This window comes from Crocuta crocuta, unplaced genomic scaffold (genome assembly GCF_008692635.1).
Source record: "Crocuta crocuta isolate KB4526 unplaced genomic scaffold, BGI_CrCroc_1.0 scaffold299, whole genome shotgun sequence".
Classification (NCBI taxonomy): domain Eukaryota; kingdom Metazoa; phylum Chordata; class Mammalia; order Carnivora; family Hyaenidae; genus Crocuta; species Crocuta crocuta.
This window is the reverse complement of record NW_027532747.1, coordinates 10,757,528-10,768,932: the sequence shown is the minus strand read 5'-3', so window position 1 is coordinate 10,768,932 and position 11,405 is coordinate 10,757,528. Positions and strand designations below refer to the sequence as shown.

The 11,405-nt window shown below is 38.4% G+C and overlaps 1 protein-coding gene across 1 annotated transcript in view; it reads right to left on the bottom strand.

Moving 5' to 3' along the window:
• Nucleotides 1-11,405, bottom strand: part of RPS6KA5 (ribosomal protein S6 kinase A5) — a 129,746-nt gene that overhangs the window by 66,510 nt on the left and 51,831 nt on the right. Inside the window, exons 3-4 of the mRNA XM_077780902.1 lie at nt 10,059-10,174; nt 7,093-7,200 (exon numbers count right to left, since the gene is read on the bottom strand). Of these exons, the coding sequence (XP_077637028.1) occupies nt 7,093-7,200; nt 10,059-10,174 (224 nt within the window). The remainder of the gene's footprint in view (nt 1-7,092; nt 7,201-10,058; nt 10,175-11,405) is intronic.

Below are 11,405 nucleotides of genomic sequence, written 5' to 3'. Positions count from 1 at the left end.
CTGAACTGAGTCAGGTCATCTCTCTCCCGTATTCGAATCTCTCCAATGGCCCCCGCTTCACTTAAAAAAGCCACAGTCCTTACAACAATCTTCAGCACCCTACAGGATCTGTACAGTCCCTCCTCTGTAGGACTGAATGCACACCCCGACTTTCTGCTGCCCTAACCCTCAGTCATTTTATACACTTACATCGCAGTCCTCATTGTTCCGCAAACAGCCTAGACACAGTCCCACCTGGGATTTTCACACTGGCTGATCCCTCTACCTAAAAACCTCTTTCCCAAGATACGGACATGGCTCACACTCTCACTTCCTCCCTGTCTCTACTCAACTGTCACTTTCTCAGCCAAAACATTCCTGATTATCTGATCTAAAAGTGCAACCTTCCTCACCCTGATACCCCCATCCCGCTTTCCTAGTGTACTTGTCTTCTTGTAACTTACCATTGTCTACCACATTCCATACATATTTTACTTATTTTCTCATTACTGCTGCCCCCCCACCCCCCGGTCCAGAGGAAAGATTTTTGTCCATTTTGCTCATTGCTAGCTTTCAATACTCTATAGAACTCTGCCTGGATAACAATACACATTCCACTGATATTTGCTGAGTGAATGGAAAGAAATACAAAATGTTTATAACTACATATGTGAACAGTGGACGCACAAATTCTGTCATGTCATTTTTTATATCGTTAGTATTTAAATATTGCACAATGTGAATATGTAAAAAGGAAATTTAGAAGAAATAAACATTTATTCATCACATTTATTCAGTGTTGGTTAGTATTTCGGAATATTTTTTGCTAAATTCCCCTTAAGGGCTTGAAAATCCCCGACACTCAGCATGGTTTTAAATAATTTTCCCTTTATTATGATCTACTTTCAGATGAATACATCCTATGTTAATACAGAATAATGTGACTGCTAAATATAATTTTCAAGTAAATAAAAAATTATATATATTTAACCTGATTTGAACAAATGGAATACATAATAGAAGTTTCTGTGAAAAGAATCTCCACTCAAAAGTTGTCCCTGTTTGCTCTGTGATGTCATTTACATTAAACTTGCCCACTGAACTTGTACATTGAACCTGCCTTATTATTTTTTTTTAATAAAAAAATTTTTTTAAGAGAGAGAGAGACAGAGCGTGAGCAGGGGAGGGGCAGAGAGAGACACAGAATCTGAAGAAGCAGAGCCAGTAATTTCTACTGTAAGAAAAGTTATAAAGGAGTCTGTGAGGCAGATGTCTGAGGGCAAAGCCTAATCTGTCTCCCTCCTCCTCCTCCTGTCCCAACACAGGGGATCAGCTCTGATATCCGGCAGAAACACATGGCAAACAATGGCTGAAACAAACGTGCTGGCTTCCGTATATTGTGTAATACTGTTTGAGTAGAAGAAAAATTGGGGCAACAGAAAAACGGGGAAATGCTCTTCCTGTTTTCCCAATGCTTCCATCTCAGTATTGACCCTAAAATAACTAAAATTATCCTAAATTTTGGCGAGTGACTGACAAGACTTGCTTACAGAGACTTAATGTGTTCTTCGGGAGCTCATGCCAACGGGAAGAATCGTGAACATATGTCACTACAAATTAGGCAGGAAGGGGACAGAAGTAACTAGAAAGCTGCCTTAAAGAGGAAGGGTAACGGATTCCTAATGCAAACACGCTCTTTATGGATCCTGAACCTCACCCAGGCATCTTGAGATATATATGTCACTGTAGCAGAATGCTGCAAATGACATCATTAACTAGGCGTTCATTAAAGACATACTTTAAGACTTACAAATCAGAAAAGAGAGAACAATTTAAGATTCTCATTTGTCTATTTTAATTTTGCTCACAGTAATCTAAAATTTGAACAGTATGTCCTACAAGTAGAAACTGATATTTATTTACTGCTTCACACATTAGAACCTCCTTTCATAAGCACTAACTCACTTTGTCCATCTGATGATCCTATAATTTAGATATGACAGCTATTATTTTACAGATGAAGAAACTAAGACTCAGAGGGGCTACTGACTAAGTGGCTTGTCCAAGGTCACACAGTCACAAAGTGAGAACTGAGAATTCAATACATGTTCCATCCAGTATATACAAAGGCCTTTATATGTTCAAAAAAAATAATGAATAACATCATCTTATAAGCAAAGGTATATTTTTCTATTTTCTGGAAAGAGAAAATAGTCATTAATCCATAGGCTTGTCCCTTTAGAGGGTAAAGCTACCCTGGCAGTATAAGTTAGCTACTTCTATTTTAAGTGTTGGGGACATTATTTTTCTGTTAGTTTTATTTAGCTACCTGTAGGTTCATGTTAATAATCTGCTGTGATATTTATAAATGTTCAATGTGAAATGATAAAAACATAAAATGCAGACACCATATTTAAGTACAGGGTAACTAGGGCCTCCTGGGTGGCTCAGTCTGTTAAGTGTCCAACTTTGGCTCAGGTCATGATCTCATGGTTTGTGGATTTGAGCCCTGCATCAAGGCTCTGTGCTGACCGCTCAGAGCATGAAGCCTGCTTCAGATTCTGTGTCCCCCTCTCTCTCTACCTCTCCACCACTTGCGTGCGTATGCACTCTCTCTCAAAAATAAACATCAAAAAAACATTTGGGGTGCCTGGGTGGCTTAGTCGGTTAAGCGTCCGACTTTCGCTTAGGTCATGATCTTGCGGTTCGTGGGTTCGGGCCCCGCGTCGGGCTCTGTGCTGACTGCCAGCTCAGAGCCTGGAGCCTGTTTCAGTCTGTGTCTCCCTCTCTCTCTGACCCTCCCCTGCTCATGCTGTCTCTCTCTCTCTCTTCTCTCCTAGAAATAAATAAAAAAAAAACATTAAAAAAAATTTAAGTATAGGGTAATTAATAACACATTAATGTATCATCTTGACATTGTTTATGAAGAGGTAAAAATAAACTCCCTTTAAAAATAAATATTTACAAAAAATGTTTATTTTTGAAAGAGAGAGAGAGAGAGAGACAGAGTGTGAGTGGGGGAGGAGCAAAGAGAGACAGAGACACAGAATTTGAAGCAAGGATCCAGGCTCTGAGCTGTCAGCACAGAGCCTGATGTGGGGCTTGAACCCACAGTGGTGAGATCATGGCCTGAGCCGAAGTTGGACACTCAACCTACTGAGCCACCTATGCAGCCCCCAAAATAAATGTTTTTGAAGTCTTCAATGTTAGAATCATATATCCAATACCTAGCAAATGTCTGACTTATAGGAAGAATTCAAGAAATGTTTGCTGAATTATACTCTCAAGAAATCCTCTGAAGGACATAGACTACTATGCAGATATTTAGAAATGTCTTCTTTTATCCTCAGAATCTCAAGGGATTTATCAAATTCTATGATCAAGAAAAGAACATATAAAAAATGTCAGATTTGTAAAGTAGCCATTATCATATAAAAGATTTTAAAGGTTTCTAAAATGAATCAATTTTATCCTGTTTACAATCCAGTTTAGCAAACTATAATCTAGAAATAATTAATTACATGAATATTTGACAAATACCTCTGAAAATTGGCTCATTAGGGCAAAGAATGTGTTATGTTCACCACTATATTTCTAGGGTCTAGTACAATACCTGACACACACTACTCAATTAATATTTGCTCAATTGTTAAATTAACAAATACACAGAGATATGAATGTTACACCATGAACAGAAACTTTAAATGTTATTTTAAAAGTATATATTTTTAATACTAAGTAAATTCCTGAAAACTAAAAAAGAAATACATTTCCCAGACCAAGTGAGGACAGAATTTATTACGCAAAATTGCAACACGCTGAAAGAGAAGCAGATTTGGGTGGGGGGGAAGACAAGCTCAGTTTTGGAAATGTTGAGCTTGAGCTTACGAGAGTGTCAAGTGGAAATACGGTAGAAGCATGTTTGGGTCTGGAGCCCAGAAGAGAGGTCAGGGTTGCCATACATATTTAAGAATCACCAGCATAAAAGGAGAGCATAAAGGCATAAAGAGAGAAGAGTACGTAGTATTTAACTGTGAGGAACACTTGGGTAGAAGAGGAAAAGCCTGCAAAAGATAGTGACAGAGAGAAGGGAAGCCAGGGGACCGTGGTGTCACAGGAGCCAAAGTAAGAGGCAAATTCCAGTTCAACATTACTAGGTAGTCAAGTAAGAAGAGGACTAAAAAGTATCTAAACCTGAGGTCAATAGTGACCTTGACAAGAAGACTTACAGTCAGCTGGTAGGTGTGCAAGCCAAAGCGGAGTAGACTAAGGAGTGACACGTGGTTAAGGAAAGAGAGTGTGTAGACAAATACTGACAGAGGAGAACAAGAACACAAGAGATGGCAGGAAATATCTAATTCTGAGATGGATTCATTTTATCTACTAGTCTATCCATCTGTCCATCCGTCCATCCATCCATCCACTCCCCATCTTTAAAATTTTAAGACAGGAGAGACTAAGCATGGTTAAATGGTAACAAAAGAGTCCAAGAGGTAGAAGAGGAGAGAGATTAGTTGGAGCTACAGCCATAAAATCTCTCTATAGGCACTGGGAGCCCGCAAGGAGAGTCCTTAAACTAGAGTTTAAACTAAAAACCAATGAGGTAGACTAGGGATGGACAAAAAAGAAACTCACTGCAAAGAAAGATACTTCAATATAAGTGATCTAGGGTGACACGTGAAACCAAAGGGGAATGCTAGCTAATCAAAACAGAGATTGTTTGGTGGGAGTATTTTTAAGGTGGAAGGGGTCCAGGCAGGGAAATTGGCTGACTAGGTGCTAAGTGGAATTAGGGGAGCAAAGGACCACTAGATCCCGCTGTAGGGGGCTCAGAGAAGGGTCGTTCCCACCCCAGTCATTAGAGTTAATTCTGAAGCCTAGCGGGATGGTGTGTCCTCTACAGAAAGAGGAAGAAAGAGCTGGTAGTCTGACAAGAAGAGATGGAACTAGAAAGCTTAATTATATAGACACTATCATGTAACTATATTAAATGCAGCTGGGTTATATTCAGTAAAAAATAAGAAAATCTGCACATTATTTCTCCACTTCAGATAGAATCCCAGTATTTCATCTCTGCACCTAAACAACTAAAGTGCCCCAAACTACAGCAGCCAACGAGAGCTCCCTTGTTGAGGAGCGGCTGACATGATTCACAGGACACACAAGTCTCCCTTGTGAGGAGGGACCTGACTGGTTCAGTCACATAGCCTTTCTGATTAATTTGTATGTCTATATTAGAACTCAACAACTCTGATCCATTTTTGGTTTTCATTTATTTTGGTTTAGTTTCTACCATGTTGCGGTTGCCCAGGGGCAAAGTCTGCCAAATGATCAGCCACACGTACCTGTAAATATGGGAGTCACTAAGTGATTCTTTCCCCTGGTGCCTTACCTAGTCCCAAGTCTCCATGGAGAAGGCCCTCAACAAATACTGATAGAGGAAAGAAGCAAATGCATGAATGGTTCCATGGAGAGAGGAGATGACAGTCACCAAATCTCCCTCTGCAGGGGTCCTTTATAAGCCAAGGGCCCTTTGGCTGTCTACTGAAGCCCACAGACCACTTCTCAGAATAATGTTTTTAAATGCACAGTATGACACAGGAAGCTAATCATACTGAAATACAGACAAAAGGAATGGATTACGGTGAAATATACTGAAATCAAAATAGAAAAAGAATTAGTGACATAATCACAACTACAGTTCTGGGGCATGTGCTGGGTTCGTCAAGTCCCAGGCATCTCTGTAGAAAGATCTGGCTGGGCTACGTCACTGGCCACCAACTGACAGCATCTGCAGGTTTTGTTCTCAGTTTCTCAGAGAGGAATCCTCCAAACTCCTGTCTAGGAAGGTGTGTTCTCAGGATGAAGTGGAAGAACGAGGCCGTGGGAGCTCCATGTTTCCCTGTGTCATTTTTCACCCCACCCACTAGTTTTCTTGTTGTGTCCTCACTGTCAGCCCCTTGTCCCTGAATCCAGTCTTTCTATTTAACCCTTTCAGTCTTCCTTGAAGGTAAGGGAAACATGGCTGCCTGGGCGACCAGGGTAGACAGGAGACCTGGGGGCTATGTGCTTCTTCCAACCAACCCTCCTGTGTCCCATAGCACCTGCGCCCCTACTCTGAGGGAATCCTGAACCTTTCTGGGGGCCAGAAGTACAAATCAGTTTGCTCTGGGGCTTCTCACGTTGCTAGCTTAGGATTCAACTGTGACCAGGGATGCTAAGTTGGCCACAAGTAGTAATCCTGCTGTCCATCTTCCAAAATTCAGTTGCTATATTCTTTCCTCCTTTTTGAGTACATATCTATTTTACTCCTTTACTTTTGCTTTATGGGGTTTAACGAGAAAGCAACAGTAAATGTATTTAATCTGTCACATTTTACTGACATTGCCATTGAAAGTTTTACAAAGGAGAAAAAAATCTTAAAAACCAAACTTTGAAGTAAATGCCTCAAAAATTCATCTATTTTATAACTGATTTTTCTATCAAAGATAATCAATATAATCATAACCATAACTTCATCTCATTCACCACTGTATTATCCAGTACTTAGTATAGTAGAGGTGGTCAATACTTACTGAATACGTGAACTGAATGAATATAGATCTGATAAAAAACTGAGATCTTACTTTTTATGATTTCCGTGCTTATCAAATTCACCTAGGGCTACATGGGCAATATTCCAAAAAGCAAACATTCAGAAATAGATACACTTAATTTGGAATTCAAGACTGATGTATTTTACAACCACAAAGTCCTTCACTACAAAAAATTTCACTATGATTCTGTATTCTAATAATTTCTTAGATAAAATTATTCAAAATTTTCAGTTATATTTTATAGGGAAAGTTAAGTGCATAGTTTTGATTTGTTTTAAACTGGGGAATTCTGATATATTCATTAAAGATTTAATGCCATTCTAGCAAGATGGCTCCATGGCAATTTTAAGCTAAACATCTTTACAGTCATTCATGTCAAGATGTTCCTCTAGGCAAACCTGCCCCCAAATCCATAACCCGTATGGTACTATCCTGATAAATGTTTATTCTCCAGCTAATTTCTTATCATTGTGTGCATTCCATTGTTACTAACTTCAAATTAAAATATAATACTCACTTCTTCAGCCACAAACTCCTTACTCAGACCAAAATCTGTCAGCACCACGTGGCCATTAGAATCAAGTAGAATGTTCTCGAGCTTAATGTCACGGTATATAATCCCCAACTGTAAAAACAAACAAATATGCATTTTAAAATAACAGTTTCCAAAAAATAAATTAGGAAAGGCTTTGTCTACCTTAAAAACAAACCAAAAAAAAAAAAGGATTCTCCTGGTCAGGATGCTATAATGGCTCTTAGTGGCTGGCCAGGGCAAATGTGAATTCTTCCACCTCAGGGCCCGTCTGCTGGGCTCCCTGGGCCTCTTCTACCATGTCTTCCTTCTCTGTGTAATGTTGCTGGACCAGCTTCTGTGGGATCTCTCTGTTGACTAGTGCTTCTTCCTGCTCTATCTTCTTCATGTATCTAACCCTCCCTGCACATGATCTTCTTCAGGTGCTTTTAGCCAATTCAAGTCCATCACTGCCTAATAGATTTGGAGGCTTTCCTGACTAACCAGATCCCACACTGGTCATGTCTTTTTTTTTCTTCCTACAGCACCAACATTTACATTGTACTTATCTATAAATAACTGATATTTTCTAAGTAGTTCCTGCTTGTCTTGATATAACCATGCCCTACCTCTGTTTTTCACACTTATCTAGTATCTTGCAATGCATCAAATAGATAATTAGTAAAGGCCTGTTGAATAACAGGCTTCTAAACATAAAGCCTGAAGATCATAGGTTGCGTTTAGTTGATCACTAGTCCTAAATAAGCAAAATAAGTCAATTAGATAACATTTCTATATCCTTCTGTTTTGTTTTGCATCTAAGTTTTACAGTAAAACACTTCAGCTATTTCTTCAGCTAAATAAATCTACACAAGTCATGTAAGAAGTTCTTGATATATGTGCATTGCACATTTCATGTTATGTCAGCCTAAATTAAATGTTTTTAAACTTAGAAACCCTGCTTCTCCACAATGTTAAGTATATGAAAAAGCAGATTCATAATATTTCTTAAAATTGAAACAAAAAAATTATAGAAGGAAACACACTGAACTTCTAATAGCCAGTTTAATTTTTTTTTAAATAAACTCTTTGGGAACAATTTTAGAAAGAAATCATTCACTATCGGCCTTACCCCATCATTTCCAAGGAAACTCTCATTTTTTCTCTTCTCGAGAAACTCAATGTTAAGCAGCTGTATCAAGGTTAATATTACTGGCTTTGTGTTGCATCTCTTTGTATTGATCTTTTTAGGGTAGTAAGATTAAGAGAAACCTAGCTGAGATCTGATTTGCTATATTACATTCACTCTGCATCAATTACATGTATATCCAGTATTCATTAGGTTCTCTACTTCTGGTTACCCTGTTTTAATAATAACAGATGTTCATGGATTTTTCTTTAGTAAACAGAATTAACAGAATTAAAGACTTCACACAAATTAAAAACTGATTTACTAGCTTACCCATCAGAGCTTTGTATTTGTTTTGCTTGCTTTTATTCTGGTTATTTATAGTGATTTCCACCATCGTTATTATATTATAAAAACTTACATCTAATATCCCTAAGCATAAAACTCCAAGATCTTTTCAACCCGTTCCTGGGCCCAATTTGGTTCATGGATGAAGATTTCCTAACTGCTTTATATCCCACAGAGATACTCAACTGGCAAAAGCTGGCCACCCCAGGACAAGTCCACCCAAAGGAATGTGGTGACTGTCCCTGCAGAGCCTCTCTGCTCCCTTCCTGCTCCTCTGTCCATCTTGTCTGCATGCTGCAGCCCCAACCCCACCCATCAGGGCCTTTTCTCTTTCCTTCCTGTTCTTATACATTTTCATCCATTTCCCTTAAGACTCCTGTTGTGACCCTCCGCCCACCCCACCCCCACCAAGTGCTGCACTAGCTCTCCCATTTCCTTGACCCTCTCCTTCTGTGCTTGTGTCTTCTCACTATCTTTTCACACACTCTCTCCCATCCATCGCCTCCAGCTTGCAATTCTCCAGGGTCCCTGTACCTTTAACACTGTCCTTGCCTTTTTCCTTCATCTGTCTCCACTCCTGTCCATGCTCCATAGTCCCCACTTTAATCTCTGTTCATCTCTGATCCAGTGCAGGATCTGAATTCACAACAAGGAAGAGTAGCTCTATGACGTCCCTGTCTCATCCTAATGTAGCAGCTCAAGTCCCGATGGTCTCATGATCTCACACACTTTGAGGAAAATGACTCGAGAACTTTCTATTTCTGAGGAGATACACATGCCTGGTCCACACAATTAACTGCTTCTGTAATAATGCTTCCTCATTAGGTAAAAAAATTTTGGTCAAAAATTTTTGGATCAAGATGAATAGTATCTGAAATAATGTATTTCTTTAAAAGTTCAAATGGATTTTATAAAGTTCAAACAGCAGCACAGGGATGAATTTCACTTAAAAGTTTTTAGCAACAGAGNNNNAAGAGGGGGGGGGGGGGGGCAGCCAGGGGAAAAACAAACACAAAGGCAGATGGGAGTGGGGCAGCGGAGGTAGCTGGCTAGCGTGGCAGGCGCTTCTTTCAAAAAACTCATATTCCCCAACTTAATCAGTAAATATACCCTGCAGACCTACAGGCAGAGTCTGCAACGGAGTAAGTCACAATTATGCAAATATAGATGAGGACTTGTGGTTCCATTTTAAAGGTAATTTTAAGAACGAAAAGCTTTTATTCTAATGGCAGTTTGTAATAAGCATTAGGAGTTTTCATAAACAAAAACCAAAGAACTGCTCACATTCTACCTTTTTAATCCGTATCACAGGAATGACAAAAAAAGGTCGATTTTTGAAAAAAGGAACTGCAGAACTGAGAATATTGGCAAAGTGTGCTTTTACAATCTCCACGGAGATAATGACGTTAAAAACATTAGCTCTTTAGCTCCAGCATCACCTCAGTTACGACAGATTTTTTTCAAAAAAAGAACTCTCAAAGACTTAGCATCTTACCTTGTGGAGATGTTCGAGGGCAAGCACGATCTCTCCAACATAGATCCGCACCTCGTGCTCTGTGAAACGCTCTCTTTGAGAAAGATGAGTAAAAAGTTCTCCACCATTTATATAATCTAAAAATGAAATATATTTTTTTCTTTCTTGTATTCATAAATTTAAGGAAGTATTCCTTTTTAATCATTTTGGATTAATCACAAGGCACTGACTTTAATATATTATTTTTGTACAATTCTTTGTCTATAGTATATCGTTTCATCTAGAACATATTATTAAATCCATAAAGTAATACAGTTTCGTAAGATAACGACTACTCTAAGCCACAATCAAATGACTTTGGATGGACTATTGCCATTAAAACTATTACATGACATCTGCATATATTTAAATGTGTCTTCCCAAATGTAGAAACCTCTTGGGAAGAAACCTCTGCCATCACCGCATAATACTTAATTTGCTGGGGAGTCCCAAAACATCAGCCATTGCAATAACTAAGATAAAAAATGAAGAGAACAAAACAGAACACTGACAAAAATCCCAGTCTTTCCTTTGTAATAGCTGGCTGCCAGTCACTATCTGAGCAGATTCCCTATTTTCTAGAATTTTCTATGTACTCTTTCAAAAATGTGTTTTAGGTAGCAAGTGGCCTTATTGCTCCACACAGCCCAAAAGTAAAAGTGGCACAATGTGGCCGAGTCAAACACCTGACACCGAAAGATTTCCATTTCCCTCTTAATTTGCCCCATTCATCCCAAGAATATTGAAATGAGAAACAAAAAAGCTACAGTGAGAGATTTATTTTAAGAGAGCTGAATAATAATTGTTATTATATAACATAATCGATATTACAATGCATTAATAATACATTATTATATGAATGCTANATAAATATGATAAATATTATAAATATAATTATATTTAATAATTATTAGTAGTAGTAAAACTATTTGTTTGTAATTAGCTCTAGTAAGACATTTCATCAGAAACTAACCACTGCTACCTTACCACACAATATTTATGTGTGAGAAACAATATATACCTAGAAAATAATCACAGATATAAAGTTTTCCTCTTAAAAATTTGAGAAGCATGCAACCCAAGTATATTCATTTGTCAAGTTCAGCACAATTTGAAAAAGGAACAAAGCAAAATCTTCATGAACTCGCAAATTTTTGTTTCATCTTGCCCAGTTAGCTTCATATTCCAAAAAGCAGATGCAACAGAATGAAAGCACTCGAATAGCTGGTTGTTTTGCAGTGTGTTTTACTAAGTGCATGCCAATGAAAGCATTGCCCTTCTAAGGCTTCTGTATTTTGCTCAGAGGCTTTAATTATATCTTAACACAAA